This window comes from Chelon labrosus (assembly GCF_963514085.1).
Source record: "Chelon labrosus genome assembly, contig: SCAFFOLD_72, whole genome shotgun sequence".
Lineage (NCBI taxonomy): Eukaryota > Metazoa > Chordata > Actinopteri > Mugiliformes > Mugilidae > Chelon > Chelon labrosus.
In genome coordinates this window covers 97,704-120,332 of record NW_028181665.1, presented here as the reverse complement: position 1 = coordinate 120,332, position 22,629 = coordinate 97,704, and the positions used below count along the sequence as shown (strand labels likewise).

The 22,629-nt window shown below is 39.1% G+C and overlaps 1 protein-coding gene across 1 annotated transcript; it reads right to left on the bottom strand.

Annotated features, from left to right (window-relative positions):
- Positions 1–17,504: 17,504 nt before the first annotated feature.
- On the bottom strand, positions 17,505–19,893 carry LOC311509814 (zona pellucida sperm-binding protein 3-like). Its single transcript, XM_084575252.1, has 10 exons — positions 19,475–19,893; positions 19,285–19,400; positions 19,103–19,206; positions 18,851–19,025; positions 18,638–18,755; positions 18,482–18,564; positions 18,228–18,397; positions 17,998–18,153; positions 17,777–17,863; positions 17,505–17,705 (listed from the first exon to the last, which is right to left on the bottom strand). Exons 1-10 carry the CDS (start codon positions 19,850–19,852, stop codon positions 17,524–17,526), a joined length of 1,569 nt encoding a protein of 522 aa, XP_084431378.1. The 5' UTR covers positions 19,853–19,893; the 3' UTR covers positions 17,505–17,523.
- Positions 19,894–22,629: the final 2,736 nt, after the last annotated feature.

The following is a 22,629-nucleotide window of genomic DNA, read 5'->3' as shown; positions in this document are numbered from 1 at the left end:
TAATGTTCAGTTGAACCAGAGTTCAAAGTGATTGTTTCAAAGGCATGTGGCTGGCTCCTCACATAACTTGAAAACTTGAAATTACCAGCATTGTGTTACATAACTTGAAAACTTGAAATGACCAGCATTGTGTTCTGTGGTTTTAATTCTAAGAGTTATGAGTTATATTCAAATTATAACCAAGAGAAATGTTTTATACAAATAATTAAATGGGTTTTTCTGGGAGGAGCCAATCTTATATTGGTAGGCTGCCCCAGTAAACTGATAATGATTTGATAAGTGAAATGTTAAATTACTATGTTCATAGTAAAGGCAAGCCCCGTTAGTGGTTGTTGTAAAATGAGTTACAATGTCCTGACTTTATACTTCGTTAATGTCGATTGGCTGAAGTGCCATTAAATAAATGAGTTCTTAACTTCATCTTGTATGAATTTTATTTTGTGTTAGGTGCCAGTTATCAATATGTATTCAGTTAATACAACACAAACTACAAAAAAGTTTTTTTATTTTTTAAAAACCTTACTGCATTCAACAAAATGTCACATTAGTGATATTAGTGTCCACTCATCATTTCCTGTCTAATGTAACTGTTGAGCATTTTTAAGTGACCGATAATCCTGGAGATGAATTCCAGTGAGTGTTTGAATTTCAAAATTATATACAAAAGATGTCGGCACTGTTGCTACCAGTTGGTCCCTTTATAAATCAGGTAAAGGGTTGAATCAAAGTTATAATAGGACCAAAATTATTTAGTTTTTTTGACAAACCCCACAGTTTACAAACATTATACATTATCTGCATAATCAAGGCTTTAAACCTCAGGACTTATAATAATTGTCATAATAAAATGACATTCAGATGTAATACAATAATTGGACGGACATTAACAGACAAAATTCAGACAATTCTGAAGTTGAAATTGCAACCCAGTCTCACGGCAAGTCGTGATGGCATTACGAAAATTAATCTATTACATCGTGATACCGTCACGAAATTTCGAAGATTTTCGTGATGCGGTCACGTCTCACCGACTAATGTTTTTCAATTGGTGGTCTCGCAACAGCGTCCCTACCGGTGCAGCGAGAATATTTTCACGGACCAGTCGCGCTGGAAATATGTTTTTTGGCGATTGATTTTGTGTTACAAATGTGTATTTTGCAGTTTCTTGCACTAGCGCTCCTACCAGGGGAGTATTGCTGATTGCGGGGATTAATCCACTACATCGGTATGTCACAGTCGGTACAGCAAATGTGTTTAATTAACATTTGAGAACAATATAACATGTTGTCAGCTCGTTTCAATGTTGATTCGCCTTCTAGTATACTATCTTGAATTACTACGGGGGATAATTAACGTTATAAGAGCTATCGTTAAATTAAAACAAGTAGCTAAAAGTTATTTTTTTTTAAAGGTAGCTAGCTAGCTAGCTAGCATGATAACAGTTACGTAAATATGACTTTTAGAAGACGTCAGGACATGCACAGGTGAATATCATATTTGTAACCATGTTGCTAAAGCTAAATAAAGTTGTTTAAAAAGTGAAAACCTGGAATGGAAAAGGACAGACAGATAAGACAGGTGTCCATTGGTGCCTGTAAGCCGCTTTTCAAATGCTATTATCATACTTTACATACTTAATTTACCAATCACAGTATCTATTGTTCTGAAGAGAAAGCGTGTGTTGAAGTGGTTAAGTAATATATTAATATATAACTGCCCTATGTCTGAAATCAGGCATTGTCCCTGAGAACCTGAGGCCCTCTTGACAGGTCAGAGTGATCATTGGATCATTTAAAAGTGTGAAGTAGTACACAATGTACATACTAGATTGTGTACTACATGCATACTGTGTTACATAATGCACCTTTTTATCTAATTTGGCTACACTAATTTATCGCATCATCTTCAAATAGAGGCTGTTGCATACATAGCCAGGTATTATGATTACAAAATATCTGCATACCTGAGGAATGTGTCGTTGTACATTTTCCAATAATCTTAAAGCAATTTAACAGTAATACTTAATGCTGTCTATTTGTCTGTCTTGCAGTGGGACAAAGTGGAAAAACTCCTGGCAAAGACAACATTCAAAGGTAACATCCTGAAATAGCCAATAAATTGTTTGACACTGTTACTGTGTCATAGTGATTTTGTTATTGTTGCTGTGTTGTATGCCAGTTATGGAGACTGACAGTTATTATATATTCTTTGATATAACTGCTTTATGATCTGTTTTGCTTGATCTTTGAGGAGACAGGCTACATGAATTCATTCATTCATTCATCTTCTGTAACCGCTTATTCCTGTTAAGGGTCGCGGGGGTCTGCTGGAGCCTATCCCAGCTGTCATCGGGCGAGAGGCAGGGTACACCCTGGACAGGTCACCAGTCTATCTCAGGGCTAACATAGAGAGACAGACAACCATTCACACGGACGTGCACACCTACAACCAATTAGAATCACCAATGAACCTAACTAGCATGTCTTTGGACGGCGGGAAGAAGCGGGAGAACCCGGAGAGAACCCACACAGACACAGGGAGAACATACAAACTCCACACAGAAAGGCCCAGTAGGCCAATGGATTCAAACCGGTGACCTTCTCGCTGTGAGGCATCAGTGCTAACCACCCTGGCTACGTGAATGATAAATGTTAATGTCTGGTAATGTTTTAAAATAAAATACCTGCCACCTGTCTCTGTCTGTGTTCATTTCCATTCAATTCAGTTTCACTATTGTTTACAGTTTATACATTTGCATCCTGAATAGGTTTGTTTTCACTAAAAAAAGGTGAGGGGTTAACAGACAACTTCATCCAATCACACCCATTACAGTGGCTTAGCCAGCATAAAAGACAAGCCCATGTCATCGAGAAATACATTCTTACCCATCAGCTGAATTTGTGTGCTTATATTGCTTGTTAATTACTCAGAGTTGATTTAGTTTTGATTAACATTTATTGTTAAAGGCATAAGCCGTGAATCTGTAGTTCCATTATAGGTGAGGATAGAAGTTACAATATTCTGAAATCAAGGAATGCCCCTGTTGCATATCCTCATTAGTGTTTTGTTGAGATGCTGTTTTTTCATTGAAACACACAGATGTCAGAAATGTTGGACATCATAATAACTTAAATTGGACATCATAACAACGGTATGTGTAACTGATTTACTCAAAGTCCCTTAATAGCTGTTGTGATGTTAGTTTACACACAGGTTCAAAATGTCTGGTGGAATTAATTGGCAAAAACAAATGAGCAGATACAATATAAATTACTAATTCAGTTGTAAATCTGTCAGATATGATTACCTTACATGTTTTTTCTCATTGCTATTTAAAATTAAAATAAAAATACTTGAAAAATACAATTTCATGGGCTGAGCCCTCAAAAGGCTCTCTGAATCTAAGCCTGTGCACAGCTGTGTCCATGAAATGTGAAAATCCATACTTTGTTGTAGGACTATAATAAAGATATTGTTGGAAAGGTCTCAACCTGGGGAATAACATATGTCAGTTAGGGGATTGTAAATGGATCCTTCTTTGAACTATTGACCTTTGAACCCTGACTTCTGAGAAGTTCTAAAGGGCTCTAATTCTGCATCAAAGGGGCTATAGAGATGGGACAAAATGTTCTAGAAAGCTTATGAACTCAGCTGTGTGACTATACCTATAGTGGATATAGACAGAAAGTGGGGGCGCTGTTCAAAATGGTAAACATATCTTTTCACCCACTTGACAATTATATACTTAAATTCTGGTCACAGAAATGTGTTTCCCACACCCTTAAACCCCCGGCTATGTGTTCATTTTATTATTTATAACCTCCTATTCAAGGAAATCACTAATCATGGTAGAAACTACAAATCCCTTGAGCTGCGACGTGTAGCTTTATACCAAGTCACGTGATATTTGTAGTTTTTTCAGTTTTCAAACGAATGTTAAAATAGGGTTGTAAAAAGATATATATACTGATTACATTGAACATCTAGTATTGCCGAACTAGCGATGACATTGCTTTAAGTCGATATATGTTAAGAAAAAGTAAAGAGAGTTTATTTAGGATGTGTTTAGAACCGCCCAATATAGATTTACGCCAAACAGCAATGCAGTTTGGTTCTCCCGCTTCAGTAGGCTTATAGTAGGCAGGGTTTGGATTGGTTTATCTGCTGAACACATGAAATATTTACTACAGCCGAACTTGTAACGGCAGTGATTATAGTTGCTTTAAGTTAAGAAATGACACACAACACTGCATTTGAGTCGTTTATTTGAAAATATTATGAAGCTTTGCTGTAGCTTGGTTGAGCGGCAGAAACGGAACGCAGCCAATTCACGGCAGACAGCTATAGACAGGAATGGAATGAGTCCAACTACGTCACTAGACTTTCTGCCGATCTCATAAGCCTTCTTTTAATAATAGCCTACTGATCAAAATGCACCAGGTTTAACGAATGCATTGAGTAACACGGCATTACTAGCAGTCACTTTGAGGGTATGGGTAGTATTTTTACACTAATAAGTTCGTTTTCTACCCCGGGATGACGACGGAGGTTGACCGGCGGATCACCTCAGGAGACCAGCCGTTCGTCTCTGAGATGACTCGCTGCGCCTGGTTCCGCAGGTGGCGCTTCACTTCTCCGAGAACATCGGAGCAAACTTCCAACCAGGCGTAATTTGGATAAACTGATCACATAATGGGGATCTGCACCGTTACTTTCTAGCATGAAAAATATTAAAACTTAATAAAGTGACGTATTAACAGCTATAGAGCGGGAATCAAAACAGCTTTTAGCCTGCTTATTACGATGCCGCTAGATAACCCAACTACACAACAAAATATTAGCTAGACAAGTGAGCAAACTGGACCAGACAGAATACAGAATTCTAGGGCAGAGTTTGCTGGTTTTGTTTACCCATAGCAACGGTTGCTATGCGTCGCAGGTTGAAAATGAGATCGTAGAGACAAGTAAAAAAAAAAAAAAAAATGGTAAAGAAAAAGTAGGCACACTAACTATAGCCATTGTAAATTGAAATACTATCGACAAAATATCCCACCTAAATTAAGGCATGTTTAAGCCTACAGCAAATATGCAGCCCATAGCAACGGTTGCTATGCGTGGCTGGTTGAAATGAATGAGAACGTCTCACAGAAGTTCGTGATGGCATCACGAGAATTAACTTCAAGATCGTGATACCATCAGCTTATATATATTACGGTGGCTTTAATGTGAACTTTGGAATATGCCTATGTTCTCACTTGAACGCTGTACATCGTTCTTTTCACAATACACCATATTTTTAAGCAAATAAAGTTGTTTACTTAAGAGTACTGAGCGTTTTATCAACGACTGGTCCGTGAAAATATTCTCGCTGCACCGGTAGGGACGCTGTTGCGAGACCACCAATTGACCTTTGGCTAAGCCCCGCCCTAGAATGTAGATTGACCAATCACAGCCAAGAGAGCTCCCACAGGGGTCCGACACTTTTTCACAGCGCTCCATTGACTTCGATATTTTCGGTCTCGGCAGGCTATACTGTCGGTATATATCCAGCATCCAGGGTATGGATAAGCCCAATGATGTGCGCGCAAAACCCTGTGGAGCTAACCAAAACATCACCGTTACAGCTTAAGTTGCATAGTTGTTGATACGCTAGCACACGCTGAAGAAATACAACGCATACGTGTGTAACGTTAGTCCGTTTGCTTCGTAATAACGATTATAGAAGTGAATAGAGACGTACCCAGCTTTGCATGAACAGTGTTGCTCCTTGATATTGATACCAGAGCCTTATAGATAACCAGAAAACCACAGCCCAGAAGAGAATGTCGGACGTAGCAACAGTAACCAAGGGGGGCGGGGCTTAGCCAAAGGTCAATTGAAAAACATTAGTCGGTGAGACGTGACCGCATCACGAAAATCTTCGAAATTTCGTGACGGTATCACGATGTAATAGATTAATTTTCGTGATGCCGTCTGGCAGATCTGAAAGTCGGTTATCTGTTCAGGTCTCTGTATGTCTGGGAACAGCCTGAAACACAGAAAAGGACACGGCATTGTTACTCTTTAAATGAGAAACATAAAAATCTGAATGTATTGTTGGTTTTAACTAGGACTAGAATTATGACAAAGATTATGGTAAGTTGATTATTCACAAAAGAACAGACAATAAAACCAACAAATACATGACAGGACAGGATATGACAGAAAAAAATATTGTGAACATAATATTGTGATTTTAAAAAAAAACTTTCTTATAATTTCTGCTTTATTTATTGTTGGTATTTTACCTCCTCAAACCTCTAAAACTTATTTAGAAAAAATAAAATAAGTCCTCTCTCCAGTCCAGTCAGAAGACAGAAGATCTCTCTCTCTCTCTCTCTCTCTCTCTCTTTCTCTCTCTATACCGGTATATATTACTATTTTCTAATCTTTTATGAACAAAAGGATATGGGGTCCTGGATAGACTTTGCTTTTTTATTATGGGTCAAACTTTTGGAACCACAATACTAGGTCTTTAGCACTATACTTACGATTAAAGCTGAGTGTGGATGTAGGCCCGTAAGAAAAGGTAGAGTTCAACTGCCTCCAGGTGGGTGCAGATAGTTTTCTGACATTGCAAGGCAACAAATGTCAAAAACAGTCTCATCACATGGATGTGGACCTCTTGGCAGGCATTCCTCTCTGCAAGCCTGTATCTGCTGATGGGATACTGCCTTGATGTGGTCTGTGGTGCCAAACAGGTGGGGAAGGCGGTACATCAGTAGCGGCCGTCCACTTGGGGAAACTGCATTCCTACTGTGGCGAATTTTGTGGCAGTTCCACAGGTGAGCAACGTCCTGCAGCTCTTTCTAAAAGAAGAAAAGCAAACAAGGCAAAAAACAAAGAATACTTAGCCTAATATGAACAGTATTGTTATAATTAGTTATTGACAGAATAAAAAAACAGTCTAGTCCAGTGGAGTTAACAATTAGACCTAAATCATTACTCATTTAAAGTGTTATCTTAATTCAACCAAAAGGGGAGGAAGACTTACCTCAATTATTTCCAAGCATGTGAACTGTATGAGATTTTTGTCGATGAAGTCCCCTGAGAAATGGTCATGGTCCTTTAAATCTTGAAAGACATTGATCCAGTATTGAGCATGGTGTTTTCGTAGAAATCCCCACCACTGTTCAAGCACTTGAGCCAGCAATGTAGCATCTCTCACTGAACTCGTCGTCATGGGTACCTCTTAAAAACATCTGCATCTGCTCCACTGAGCGGTTCTCAGTGCCCAGGTCTGCCCTGATTCGTGTGGGAGTGCCGCTCCTGTCTTGTACTTCATCAATGAAGTAACCAGAAATAACTCTGGGGTTGCTATTTGTGGTGTAAGCATGCAGCCAAATGACCATACGCGAAAATCCATCAACGGCACCGTTGATACATATTCCATAAGGTTTCAGTTTGTCATACGAATCGACGTGCCATAAGAAGTTGGGGCCTGGGTTTGTATACAGGCGTCTTCTTAGACGGTTCCGTTGCCTTAGCTGTACTCCTTGAGGGTCTAGGATTTTTAACAGGTGCCGTACAGTTCTCTGAGTCACCACTAAACCAGATTGGATGCATTTCAAATGCATGAATTTGTATCCATGAAGCATCCCGTGTTGGTTCAACTGCTCCTGCAGGAAGAGAGCGACATCCAGCACGTCAGACTGGGCTTTCCGCCTGAACAGTCCTAAAGACTTGAGATGCCTGCGCAGTGTTGACATACTAATATTAATACCATCCTCATTTTTAAGAAACATTAATATTTCCCAGTGTCTCAAACCGAGGAGGAAGTAATAGCAGATTAGCTGCGATAGCGCCATCATTGCCAGTGAGAAAGAGGATTTACAGACGTTTCCTTTTTCTTTATCTTTTCCTGATCCTGATCTCGTAATTACGAGATCTTTTCTCGTAATTATGAGATCTTTTCTCGTAATTACGAGATCCTGATCTCGTAATTATGAGATCTTTTATCGTAATTACGAGATAAGATGTCTAATTTTTTTTTTATCCAATGAATGCAATGCTCTTCCGTAGTAAAGGGGACCATATATACACGAAATATGATGCATGTTATAGCACAGGTAATCTCCATTCAGAGAAGTTTTACACCATGATTTTTAAAAAAAAATAGATCTATTGTATGTTGTTGACAAAATGACCACAGAAATGACAGGATAACAGATAAGGAACAATAGGTTTGCTGCTTACTTTTTGCTACTTGTCTCTAGGCTAGAAAATAAGTTGTTATCCTGGATTACAACACTTACATTTTATATAATATCTTTTACTGACCTCTCACTTGCGCTGGAATCTAAAGACCTGGAAATAGCCTCCTGGAGATCAGGGTCATCAGAGAGGTATTCTTCCTCAAATAGGTCAAGGTATGTGCTACAAAATAAAACAAGAATATTTTATAATTAAGGTACAAATATGATTGTTCACACAGACAGTTGCATTACCACTGGACAAAGACCTTCCTTGATGGTTTAATAACTTAAATTTTCTTGAATGGACAGTGCATTATTTAAAGGAGTAATATATTATTTGTTCCTCAGAGAGGTTCAGATCAAAACAAATCCAGAGGGAGTGCAACTTTCTTCTCTGTTCAGGACACCATGACTCCACAATATATTTACATAGAAAATAGTTCTTTGCTGACAATACTATATGAGAAGAAATGAAAAATTTAGAAAAGATGGACCTGTAGGATGTGCTAGATGAACTGTTGCCCGATGCACTGGGTTGAGTGGGACCATGGGACACACCGGAGGTCCTATTCGCAAAGATGCAATGCCTTTTACCGCTAGCAACCCATGAGTGTTGCCAGTGGAGATGTCAGGAGTTCCACTGGACATGGTGAGAGTCTCATCAAAGGTGATGACACCAGCACTAGTGGACATGGTGAGGGTGTCAGCTGGGATAGAAGGTGCATCAGTGCAAATATCTTGGGTAGCAAGACATGGAAGGGGTATGTCTGGAGAGGGAATGGGCCTCAGAAGTGGAGATGTCTGGGACAACTTCTTTGGAAACGTCAGATGCACTACCAATGGCTGTAACTGTAACAAGTTAAAATTAACTTTTGAGTAACATTTAACTTATATGACAGTAACACATTTAGGGCTTGTACAATACGTATTATGTAGTAGATTATTCTGCGCAAAATTATTACGTGAAATGAAACTGATTTTTTAAAAAAGACTTTACATATAGTGTAATAGAAAATATTTACCAGTGTCAGATATTTCTGCCAAACCAGGGTCATTTTTTTAAAGCTGCTTTCTCCATCAGAAAATGACTGTAAATGCAAACAGATAAATATAATAACTTTTATGGATCCAATATACTATACTAACAACAAAATATTGTAACAGACTTTTGTATTATGACTGAGAATACTACAAGTAACTGTTTAAATCAAGTGTAAAATACAGCATTGTGACTGCCACTGTCATAAACATGTCTTGAAAACGTCAGTACTACTTACAGATTCTGAACTGTCTGTTGCCGGAAGAAAGCACTGAGAGCATAGAGAAGCACTGAACGAAGAGAGTTCAGTTTCCCCAAGATGGCGCCCGCCTGGATATGCGAGCCAGACATGAACGGTACTGTGTTCCTTTTTTAATAAACTGCCTGTATACTTGCAAAGTTCTCAATGCTTCGGTTTACATGTAGAGACCCTAGTTATGCTACCGTGTAAGTGTGGTGATATTGTGAGTGTAGCAAAGATCCCAATTTCCCTTTTATTTTGACATTTCTGACCTCACCTTTATCACTTCCTTTACCTCACTTCCTTTTCTCTTTCTCTATCACTGATTGGCTCTTCTCACTTTCCATCCCTCCCTCGTTCGTTTACCTGATTGAGTTCACCTGATCACTCCTTATTTAAGGCCTGCACTCCCTCTCACTCCTCCTTTCCTCACCTTTGCATGGGGCGGCAGTGCTGTGCTGGTAAGAGCTGTGTTAATTTACTCTTTAGTTTGTTTCCTGTCCATGTTTCATTTTGAACCTTATTTCTTTAATATGGACATTTAAACTTCATTCCATTCATGATATAACATTCTGAGTTTTAACCTTAATTTTGCTTTCTTTCAGATTCACTCACCCATGTGTGTTTGTTCTCCTTGGTCTCATTAAGTAACGTGTTGAATTCATTATTGAAACCCCCCTTTTTCTTTTGGACAAATAAACGTTTTCTGAGCATTATAACCCTTTGAACCTCGGCTCTGCATTCTGACCGATGCTCATGATGATGGTGAACACCTAATTTTGAACCTCCTATCGAACAGTGAGCCTTGTTAGTGGTATAGAAATAGCGATTTCTTTTTATGTGTAAGTGTGCCCCGAAGGCTAGCGTTATACGCTAATTAGCGGTTTGCAAGAAAACTGGTCACATTTGACTAACAAAACAAATGCATGAAAACAAATACCAGAGAACGGTCGAACCCGGTACACATGTGTTATTAACCCCAGGTTCATTTTGCGCCGGAGTTCTCCTTTAAAATGATCTTGTCAGGCCTGACATAAATGGACTTCTGATGAAACAGTTTTTTCACAAGGTCTCCATTCAAACTCTGTGCGTGGGTAAGGGATGGCTCAGCTAGTTTGTTGTAGAATGGCAGCAGGATTTCTAAGCTAAGGGGAGGAAAAACACACTACATGAAAATTCTGTTCAAGCTAAAAGAGCACACTACAGTACAAGGAAAAGATTTAGTGTCAATATATCATTCGTATGAACACAGAAATTTACATTCTGTCATTTTCTCAGTTCAACCAACTTCAGTTTACTTCTCTTATTTAGTTGAGTATAAATTTTAAAAATATATTTTTTCATAATTTAACTTTATTTGATAGCAGCAGATGAAGACAGACAGAAAAGGGGGAGAGAGAGGGGATGGGATGCAGCAGTTGTGGGACTTAGCCTTTAGTAAATGGGGTTCACACTCTAGGTGAGCTACCAGGACACCTCCATTCAGTATAACTTAAATGGAAATGTTATGAGCTGTTTACAACCATAATGCATTGAGAAAATGTGTGTTCATCTTGTTATATATGCCAGCAAGCCTGTCGGAAATCCAGACTGTCCTCCTCTACAGAACGACCACAGTTGTCGTTTTGCATGCACCCAAATTACGACTCAGTGTTACGTTTGAGGGTGACTAGCCGCGCTAGTGCCCTCTAGCGGCATCGTAATAAGCAGGCTAAAAGCTGTTTTAATTCCCGCTCTATAGCTGTTAATATGTCACTTTATTAAGTTTTAATATTTTTTCATGCTAGAAAGTAACGGTGTAGATTCCCAATATGTGATCAGTTTATCCAAATAACGCCTGGTTGGAAGTTTGCTCCGATGTTTTCGGAGAAGTGAAGCGCCACCTGTGGAACCAGGAGCAGCGTGTCATCTCAGAGGCGAGCAGCCGGCCTCCTGAGGTGATTGGCCGGTCAACCTCCGTCGTCATCCCGGGGTAGAAAACGAGCCGATTAGTGTGAAAATACTACCCACACCCTCAAAGTGAATGCTAGTAATGCCATATTACTCAATGCATTCATGAAACCTGGTCCACACGTGCACTTTGAACTGTATTATTAAAAGAATCTTATGAGGTCGGCAGAAAGCCTGGTGACGTAGTTGGACTCATTCGATTCCTGTCTATAGCTGTCCGCCGTGGACTGGCTGCGTTCGGTTTCTGCCACTCAACCAAGCTACAGCAAAGCTACATAATATTTTCAAATAAACGACTAAAATGCAGTTGTGTGTCATTTCTTAACTGAAAGCAACTATAATCACTGCCATTATAAGTTCGGCTGTAGTAAATATTTCATGTGTTCAGCAGATAAATCAATCCAAACCCTGCCTACTGTTCTATGAAGCGGGAGAACCAAACTGCATTGCCGTTTGGCGTGAAACTATATTGCGCAGTTCTAAACACATCTTAAATAAACTCTCTTTACTTTTTCTTAACATGTATCGACTTAAAGCAATGTCATCGCTAGTTCGGCAATACTAGATATTCGATGTAATCAGCATATATATCTTTTTACAACCCTATTTTAACATATATGTTTGAAAACTGAAAAAACTACAAATATCATGTGACTTGGTATCAAGCTACATGTCGCAGCTCAAGGGATTTGTAGTTTCTATCACGATTAGTGATTTCCTTGAATAGGAGGTTCTAAGTAATAAAATGAATACATAGCCAGGGGTTTAAGGGTGTGGGAAACACATTTCTGTGACCAGAATTTAAGCATATAATTGTCAAGTGGGTGAAAAGATACCATTTTGGACAGCGCTCCCACTTGCTGTCTATATCCACTAGGTATAGTCACACAGGCACAAAAGGCAGAGTTCATAAGCTTTATACAGCACTTTATCCTATGTCTATAGCCCCTTTTGATGCAGAATTAGAAGCCTTCAAAAATTCTCAGAAGTCAGGGTTCAAAGGTCAATAGTTCAAAGAAGGAGTCAGTTACAATCTCCAAACTAACATATGTTATTCCCCAGGTTGAGACCTTTCCAACAATATATTTATTATAGTCCTACAACAAAGTATGGATTTTCACATTTCATGAACACAGCTGTGCCCAGGCTTGGATTCAGAGAGTCTTTGGAGGGCTGATATTAGTATTTTTTTTAAACAATGAGAAAAAAACATGTAAGGTAATCATATCTGACAGATTTACAACTGAATTAGTAATTTATATTGTATCTGCTCATTTGTTTTTGCCAATTAATTCCACCAGACATCTTGAACCGGTGTGAAAACTAACATCGCAACAGCTATTTGTCAAGGGACTTTGAGTAAATCAGTTACACATACCGTTGTTATGATGTCCAATAGGTAATTTCTGAAATCTGTGGTTCATTTGTGTGTTTCAATGAAAAAACAGCATCTCAGCAAAACACTAATGAGGATATGCGACAGAAGGCATTCCTTGATTTCATAATATTGTAACTTCTATCCTCACCTATAGTGTAACTACAGATTCACGGCTTATGCCTTTAACAATAAATGTTAATCAAAACTAAATCAACTCTGAGTGATTAACAAGCAATATAAGCAAAAAAATTCAGCTGATGGGTAAGAATGTACTTCTCGATAACATGGGCTTGTCTTTTATGCTGGCTAAGCTACTGTAATGGGTGTGATTGGATGAAGTTGTCTGTTAACCCCTCACCCTTTTTTAGTGAAAACAAACCTGTTCAGGCTGCTAATTTATAAATTGCAAACAATCATGAAACTGAATGGAATGGAAATGAACACAGACAGAGACAGGTGGCAGGTATTTTAAAACATTACCAGACATTAACATTTATCATTCATGTAGCCAGGGTGGTTATCACTGATGCCTCACAGCGAGAAGGTCACCGGTTCGAATCCATGGGCCGACTGGGCCTTTCTGTGTGGAGTTTGCATGTTCTCCCTATGTCTGCATAGCTTCTCTCCGGGTTCTCCCGCTTCCTCCCACCGTCCAAAGACATGCTGGTTAGGTTCATTGGTGATTCTAATTGGCCATAGGTGTGCATGTGAGTGTGAATGGTTGTCTGTCTCTCTATGTTAGCCCTGCGATAGACTGGCGACCTGTCCAGGGTGTACCCCACCTCTCGCCCGATGACAGCTGGGATAGGCTCCAGCAGACCCCCGCGACCCTTAACAGGAATAAGCGGGTATACAAGATGAATGAATGAATGAATTCATGAATTCATGTAGCCTGCCTCCTCAAAGATCAAGCAAAACAGATCATAAAGCAGTTATATCAAAGAATATATAATAACTTTCAGTCTCCATAACTGGCATACAACACAGCAACAATAACAAAATCACTATGACACAGTAACAGTGTCAAACAATTTATTGGCTATTTCAGGATGTTAGCTTTGAATGTTGTCTTCTGGCTCCCAGGAGTTTTTCCACTTTGTCCCACTGCAAGACAGATAGATAGAGAGCATTAAGTATTACTGTTAAATTGCTTTAAGATTATTGGAAAATGTACAATTTCCAACGACACATTGATTCCTCAGGTATGCAGGCATTTTGTAATCAGAATACCTGGTAAAATGATCCACATTACATACAACAGCCTATATCTGAAGATGACGCGATAAATTAGTGTAGCCAAGTTAGATAAAAAGGTGCATTATGTAACACAGTATGCATGTAGTACACAATCTAGTATGTACATTGTGTACTACTTCACACTTTTAAATCCAATGATCACTCTGACCTGTCAAGAGGGCCTCAAGTTCTCAGGGACCATGCCTGATTTCAGGCATAGGGCAGTTTTAAATTAATATATTACTTAACTACTTCAACACACGCTTTCTCTTCAGAACAATAGATACTGTGATTGGTAAATTAAATATGTAAAGTATGATAATAGCATTTGAAAATCGGCTTACAGACACCAATGGACACCTGTCTTATCTGTCTGTCCTTTTCCATTCCAGGTTTTCACTTTTTAAACAACTTTATTTAGCTTTAGCAACATGGTTACAAACATGATTACAGCTCTATAATATTCACCTGTGAATGTCCTGACGTCTTCTCAAAGTCATATTTACATAACTGTTATCATGCTAGCTAGCTAGCTAGCTTACTTTTCAAAAAAAATAACTTTTGGATAGTTGTTTTAATTTAACGTTAATTATCCCCCGTAGTAATTCTAGACAGTATACTAGAAGGCGAATCAACACTAAAACGAGCTGACAACATGTTATATTGTTCTCAAATGTTAATTAAACACATTTGCTGTACTTACCTTAATTCGTCCAACTATGACATATCGATGTCCCTGATTAATCCCCGCAATCCGCAATACTCTTCTGTTACCGGTAGGATCGGTAGTGCAAGAAACGACCCCATGGGGGTTTTCCAGAGCATGTACAAACGACCACTGTGGTCGTATAAGTTGGAGGACTTCAGCAGCAGCAAAAGGGAATATAAAATAATAAAATAATATTTTAATTCACAACACAAAAGCACTTAAAATGAAGCTTTCATAGCATAGTATGTTGTGGTATTCCTGCAAATATCCAATAAAAAGATGTAACAAATATGACAAAACACTTCCAAAACTTACCTGCATCCTTCCACAGCTGGCTGGAAGGCTGTTTTTATTGCCTGTATTACTGTGTCCGAATCCCAGTCACAGCCAAATTCCAAGGCAGACTTGATGTGGCCATTTTCAAAAAGCCATGCTTTTTTGGCACGCATTGGCACATGTGTAGCTTTGTGGTCCGGCAGAAGAATCACCTCTTTGAAAAAGGACTGAGCCACAGAACATGAACTGCCTTGTGCCTTAAACCTTAGAAACATTAAACAAAATATATAATTCTGTATAGAAACAGGCAGTATTAAGAGTGAATCTATTTTACACTGTATTCACTTATGTATTTTGTGGTTGATATATGCCATTAAACTGTGTTACAGTGACTAATACAGCAGTAATAAATTTTTTTTTTTTTTTTTAATTCCATAGTAATTATCTCCGTAAGGCGTGATCTCATTATGCATTTGTCTGTCTGTCCGCAGTAGCCTCGGTTGTGGTTAATTTGTGAGCAGAAACACGAGGTTAATGGCGAAGCATAATTGATCAGTAGGAACGACTACGTGCAAGCAATGTGCATTTTTCCTGCTGATTTCATTGTCAAGAATGCTTTGTAACTTTGTAACACCCCCTCGAAGACAACGTACCACCTGCACATCATAATGGACATTGGACATGTTACTAATCTAATCAATCAAGAAGAGTCTGAAATCCAAATTCGTTCAGATCTATATCACTGTCATGAGATGCAATGACAGAGACATTTTTTTAAAAGTCTTTCCCCCCTTAAATGTAGTTGCACCATATCCCCCTGTCTGGCATATGATCTCTTAGAAATAGTCAGATTTCAGTGTTGTTAAATTTGTCTCTGGAAATCCTCCTGGGGACCCATTTTGTCCTGCACCCCTCTGAGTGTCAGGTGTTACAGGTAGGCGGCTAATAGGTGGTCCGGGTATCGACTCATCAGATGGTTGATCGGCGTATGCTTCAGAGGGGGGATGTAAATGCTCATTTGACAGGTGACTGGGAGAAGGTTCTCTTAAAAGCTCAAGGGCTCCATTCTCAAGATGTTGTAAATCAGAAGGTTCAAGGTGAGCAAGGGCCTCATTTAAATTCTCTCAGTGCTCAGTGAAATTATTTAACAGAGGTAAAGTTTGTGAGTGAGTGTGGTCAAGATTTTGGTGAGGGATTTGTCTTAAAGCTTCAATTTCTAAATGAAATAACTGAAGAACTTACAGCTGCACCAAATCTTCCCCTTAGATAGATAGATAGATACTTTATTAATCCCGAGGGAAATTCAAGTCATTGTCAAGAGGGCCCTTGGTCATTGTCATGCATAATTAAAACATACAACTCTACCTATGCTGGGACCAGTTTCCAAGCTGAAGTAACTGTCTTCCAGAATTCTTTGACAACCTTTCCTTTTGGTCGGCGCAGATGTCCTAAAGGATTCATTCCCTTCTCTACCTTTCAAAATCAAAAGCTTATAATAAAACGTAACGAAGACCATGTATTACAGTTGTAATATTAAATGAAAAATGGGTGTTTGTCAGTGAAAATGCAAAAGTGAAATTCTCTTAATAAGAGTGTGCCTTTTCTGTCTAAAGCAGAATGAAATTAAACTAATTCTATGACTTATTATGCTACATGTAATGAAAACTATGGATTGCAGTTGATTAAGTGTCTTTGCAGATGCAGCGCAAGGAATCCACTTGACTGGATTAAACTTCCAGGCGCCTCCTTGAGGACTTTAAGCCCAAGACTAGCAAATGCGTCAACGAATCCATTTGACGGCAGCTGCCCTCCCTCTCATGGAGGATAAAAATCCTGCATTAAATTTTCTCATTCAAGCTTATAAAATGTGATGAAGACCATGTATTGCAGTTGAATATTAACTGATGAATGGGTCCAGCTGGGGATTGGTGTCAAGCTTGTGCTGCAAAATACCGTGATGCTCAGACTACCAGCCTCCACTAACAGCAAAATGAGATGCTCATTTCGGGGTACCAGGGCCACAAAGCTTCTGCAGGCTGCATGGGCTCGAGTGTGCAAACCCTGGGTATGGCTGGGGGTAAAAGTAGGCGATGAGCTCGGGGCACCTCAGCCACCAGGGACAGAAAGCCCTGAGGGGCTGGAGGCCCTGAGCTTGTGCCTCAGGGCACAAACTCCCTTCACTCTGGAACAGTTAATATTTGCATATTAGGCAGACAGAGACACTGCCTATTTTTAAATACCTTCTCAAAACTCATTGTTTGGCATTTAATGCAGTTTGAGAGCTGTACTGTCTTATTGTGGCTGTATTTTAATCTAGTCACCCCTAATTTGTATTGAGTGTATGTTTTATATACCGTTACACACCTCAACTACTCTGTTCAGCACTTGTCACTCTTTAGCGTGCTTCTCAAACTGAGATTTAGATGGGGAGAGAAAGAACGATCATTGCCAAGTCAACTTTTATTTCTTGAGGGCAGTTCTATATGGGTCCGATTCTGTAGCAGTGGCATTCGCCCCAGTCTTCACTTTAAACTGCAAGGTGGGGATGCCATCATCATCATAGGTTGCTGTGATGTTGTCCAGTGCTGCCTCCATTGTGAACTCGGGAGCTACTTTCTGAGACGCAGAAAGTTTTCCTGTATCTGTAATGAAAGAAACTCGTCACCACATACCATGTCATAGTCATGTCACATGCCAAATCTTCCTACTTTACCTTCAAAATCTGGTCCACTTCTTACATCTTTTGTCTCCTCAATGTCTAGATTAGATGGCAGAAGGGGAAGCATTCCCTCCTCCACATCTTAAAAAAAAAAAAAAAAAAAAAAAAAAAAAAAAAAAATATATATATATATATATATATATATTTTAGTCATAACAACCAAACAGGTTCATGACCAAAATAGGTCACAACATTGAACTCTAAATCAGACAAACCATTTATTCCACTTCTCCAATGGCTGCCATATAATGCAGATCTGCCCATGGAGGTCTGCCCTTGTAGAATAGCAGGGAGCTCTTCGACAGGTAGAGGCCCACTTTTCTGCAATGGCAAAACCAGGACTGGACCCACTCTTGCATCCTGTTCCCATACTACAAACAAAACATCTTTAGTTACTGCAAGTCTAGAAACAAGATCAGCCAATACCAGATTGCTATAACATTACCCTGATTGGTCTTCAGTTCACTTCTCCAGAGGGGCTTAGATTTCACTGGCTTCCCAAACCCACGAGGACCAAATGTGCTAGGGCTACTAGATTCACTGAAAGTTTGATCATGTTCATTTTGGTTTTGACAATTCCCACACAAGAAGTCATTACCATCAGCTGAGCGCCACCTGAAATATTTTATCAAGTCAGACATATTCCTAGCACTTATTTTGTTCATTTAAAAAAAATAATAAAATCATATGCATACTTGCCTTCCATTATCAAGAGTGCATGCTTTATTCAGTGCTGCCGCATCCTTTACTGGTACAGCATTTAAGTGACATGTGATGTACACCTGTGAAAGATAGTTTTAGAGAGCTACAAACACTGCATTACTTTAGTCAAGATGCAACAACAATTTTCCTCACCTCCCCTCCATCATCATTGTGAAACCTAAAGGCATCAATAATAAAGTGGAGCTCGTTATCGTTTGTTCTGGGTACAAAGTGAGCTTTTGAACTTGGAAGCTTGGAGTCAACGAAACACCTATGAAAATTGCATATCATTTTTAAAATCATGCAGTTGTAACCAAGATACATGAAGTAAATTCAGTTTTAGAAAGTTAGTGTTGAGGCCCTTACCCATTTTTAATAAAGATATAACTTGGATGGGAGTGCATGTCTGGGTTAAGTGTTGCTACACAGCTGCTCACAAACACTCGAAGCCCCATGTGATTTCCAACTCTGACAGAGGCTTCAATGTTGATGGGCTCACTGAGGTAAAACACATTAGAGCTTCTTTCATACAGCCAGTCACCTACAAAAATAAAAACAATAAAGCATTAAAGCATAAATAAAGGCTCAAGCGCCATAAGGTACACGAAGTCAACCAACTTGTCATTAGTCTCAAGTTAAACTCCAAGCTTTCCACTGCAGCCTGGGTAGATATGAAGGAGGTCCATGTTGGTGTGAGCAAAGAACTGGTCAAACTGTACTTCCTAAGAAATAAAACAAGCATCAAGGTGAGACAGTTCTCAGTGACCTTTAAAAGATTTAAAAAAAATAAATAAACTAACCTGTTATAGTGGCACTCAATTGGAATTACAGCTTCATCCAACCAAATGACCCCATCAGGAGAGGCCACAGGGGAGTATATAAGGAGATTTGTGTAGACTAGAGAGTCTTTAATCATCTGTGAACAGTAGATATGTTTAGGAGTGCAGGTTACACATGATACATGTTTGAAATGCACTAAACAGAAATTACCCAATGTTTGGTTCCACAGTCCATTAGTCCAACAACAATTCTGTATTCAGTTCCTACAGACTCTGAAGGACCGCAAAATTCATGGCGATCCACTCCAAGGTGCAACTCTTCCCTTTTAACAGGAGCTCCCACTCCAAACATGTCAGCTTTGATTCCAATCTCCAGTGAGTCTGGATGGCAGGTCACTCTGACACTATTCACCTGCTCTGGCTCCTTTTGCTGCTTGCGCACAGTGTGTACAGAGCTCTGGCTTTGTAGAAGCTGAGGTCTTTGAAAAATAGCATTTTGTGGAAATGCAAAAGATGACCAATTACAGACTTCTGACAAAAAGAATCCAACAAGGAGAATGACCCAAAAAAACAAAGTCTCCGTAAACATCTCTCAAAACAACAACAACCTACTTTTGACTTCAGTAGCTTTCTCTAATCCAGAAGGCAAGTAAACTTGATGAGCAATGGAGCATTTTAAACCACATGCAATCAGCAGCATCACAGCAGCCCCGCACACCTGAGTACAATTATCTGCTAATCAAATTGTAATCATCTTACAATTAGTTCTACACCCAGAGAGCCTCTTTTCAGTGACAAGTTCCAGACACAAAAACGGTGAACTCAGTGAGTCATTAAGCATAAAATGCAATACAGAAACATGAAGAAAAATCTTAAAAATCTTTCACTTAAAGAATTTATTCAAAATTAGTAACCTGAAAAAGTAAGCATATGTGTGCCTTTATCTATCTTTAAAGGAATTTTGTTTAATTGCTGTTTAGTATGTGTATAAGGCATGTCAGTGAGGGCAATATCCAGCTCGGTTTATATTTGGATTTCTGGACTCAACAAGTGGAAGAAAGCAGAACTAAAAACCAAAACGTTTCATCATCACAAAACAGAAGACTCACTACAACTGGGAATGTTTAAGTTAAGATAACTTTACTATCCTCTTTTTTTCTTGGTGGCAAGGATCAACCTAATAAAAATGTTTACCTGACCAAGTGGCGGTGTGGTAGTAGTACTACCAAATACACATAGTTAAGCTCACCTCTATGAATAGCTTCGGTTATAAAACCAAACTACTGGGGCCATACTCTTTCCTTTTATTTGAGTTTCAAAGGAACAAAAACCACCTACAAGGGGTGAGACTGCTTGTGGACAGTCTTTATTTCCTCCTTCAAACTTAGGTTCTTAAGCTTGAGGGTCCTGTGCAGTGTCTTAGCTGTTCCTAGTACTGTACTCTTCAGGACAGAGATGTCAGATGTTGTCCCTTGAATCTGCCAAAGTCACTATTCGATTTAGTGGGTAACTGACCTATCACGTTGCATGCTGAATGGACAGACTGTCTGTTGTGTTCATAATATGCAGTATGGGGTTATGAATTATAACATCCAGCCATTAGAGGTAGCAGAGGGAAAGTGAAAGAAAAGAGGAGGGAGGAGAGGATGATGCTGATGAGCTACAACCCCTGGCAAAAATTATAGAATCACCAGTCTTAGAGGATGTTCATTCAGTTGTTTAATTTTGTAGAAAAAAAGCAGATCACAGACATGACACAAAACTAAAGTCATTTCAAATGGCAACTTTCTGGCTTTAAGAAACACTAAAAGAAATCAAGAAAAAAATTGTGGTAGTCAGTAACTGTTGCTTTTTTAGTCCAAGCAGAGGAAAAAAAAAATTATGGAATCACTAAATTCCGAGGAAAAAATTATAGAATCACTCAATTCCGAGGAAAAAATTATGGAATCATGAAAAACAAACAAACAAAAGAACACTTCAACACACCACTAGTACTCTGAGGCATGGACTTAATGAGTGACAAACAGTAGTCTTCATCAATCTGGCTCCAACTTTCTGTGATTCAGAGGCATCACTAGGTTTTAAGGACGGGGCTTAGCCCCAAGGAGATGCACAGGATGTGAGCGAATGAGCGCGCGAGCACAAAATTTCAGCTAGCAAAGACTGAGAAATTATTTATTAGTTATTAGTAGTTATTTATTAGTATTTATTATCAGTCTGTTTTTTTTTAATAAAGTACAACGATAAACAAAGGTTTGCACAGTAGCAGAATGTTTACAGCATTAACAAGAAAAAAAAGGCTACAATTGTAAGTTACTTGGTGGGTGGAAGTATCAAAGAATGCCGTCTGTTTTTAAGGGTGGCAAATCGATCTATCACTCTGTTGTGACTCAGATGCTGAAGCTCGGCTTTTTCAATTGACATGACTGCAAGACTGTGAAGTCTTTTCTGATCCATTGTTTGACAATTGCAGCCAACGCAGTGCACTAAAGGACCTTTCACATGAGCAGCAGCGCATCCATGCGTAAAGTGAGAAACACAGTTGATGCTCCAGAAGGAAGTCATCCCAAAGAGATTGCACACTGAAATCTATAAACAACCAGGACAGTGCATTTCAAACAAACTAGCTAGCTAAGTAGCAGCTGGAATGTAACTTTTAGCAACAACAAAGGTAAGACGTGCACAGAGATTGTAGTGTGTAAGCCCGGTTTTTATTTGTCAAACATGGAGCATTTCATTAATTACATGGGAACATTTGAAAATCACACTTAGAGAATCCAGTTATTCAACTATTGCAATTACAACAGGAAACACACTTTTTAAGGTGCACAATCTCCATCTCCAACATAGGTAGGTAGATGGCAGGTCTTGTCTAGCAGGGGAGGTGGGTGGGTAAACATGCCCTTACATGCTAAATGTCTGTCATTAGATGCTATATTAATCTATCTTTCAGGCAGGAACAACTAGCTCCTTGGTTACTGCCTTGAATTCTTTGCTTGGCACACTTTTAGTTATGACTGGTTAGTTTGACACAAAATAGAGTTGTAGCAAATGGCAAATGTTCAACTTTGAAACTACCTAAAAATTCCGTTGGGTAATAACAGGACCCAACGTGATGGAAATAAATAATAACTGAACTTGTACCAGTTTTGTTGCAAAGCACAATCTTACGGTTAGATCTGGTGTTTGTTAAGATGAATTCCTGTTGTATAAGAACAGCTATTCTGTGACCGGGATCTCCTTTGTGACGCCGTAGAACCTTTTTTTGCTGCTAGTAGCGTAAATCAGGGGCGGAGCTATGGGTGGGCCTGGAGGTACACAGGCCCACCCAGATTGACAGATTGCCCACCCAGTCAGATTCATGAA

Bases quoted from the DNA above. Each gene is read 5' to 3' on its own strand.
- LOC311509814 (XM_084575252.1), bottom strand. From the start codon at position 19,852: ATGTTTACGGAGACTTTGTTTTTTTGGGTCATTCTCCTTGTTGGATTC. The intron at 18,756-18,850 runs GTAAGGGCCTCA...CAATTTTCATAG, and splicing joins TATATCTTTATTAAAAATGG to GTGTTTCGTTGACTCCAAGC. The intron at 18,154-18,227 runs GTAATGTTATAG...TTTTGTTTGTAG, and splicing joins TGAACTGAAGACCAATCAGG to TATGGGAACAGGATGCAAGA.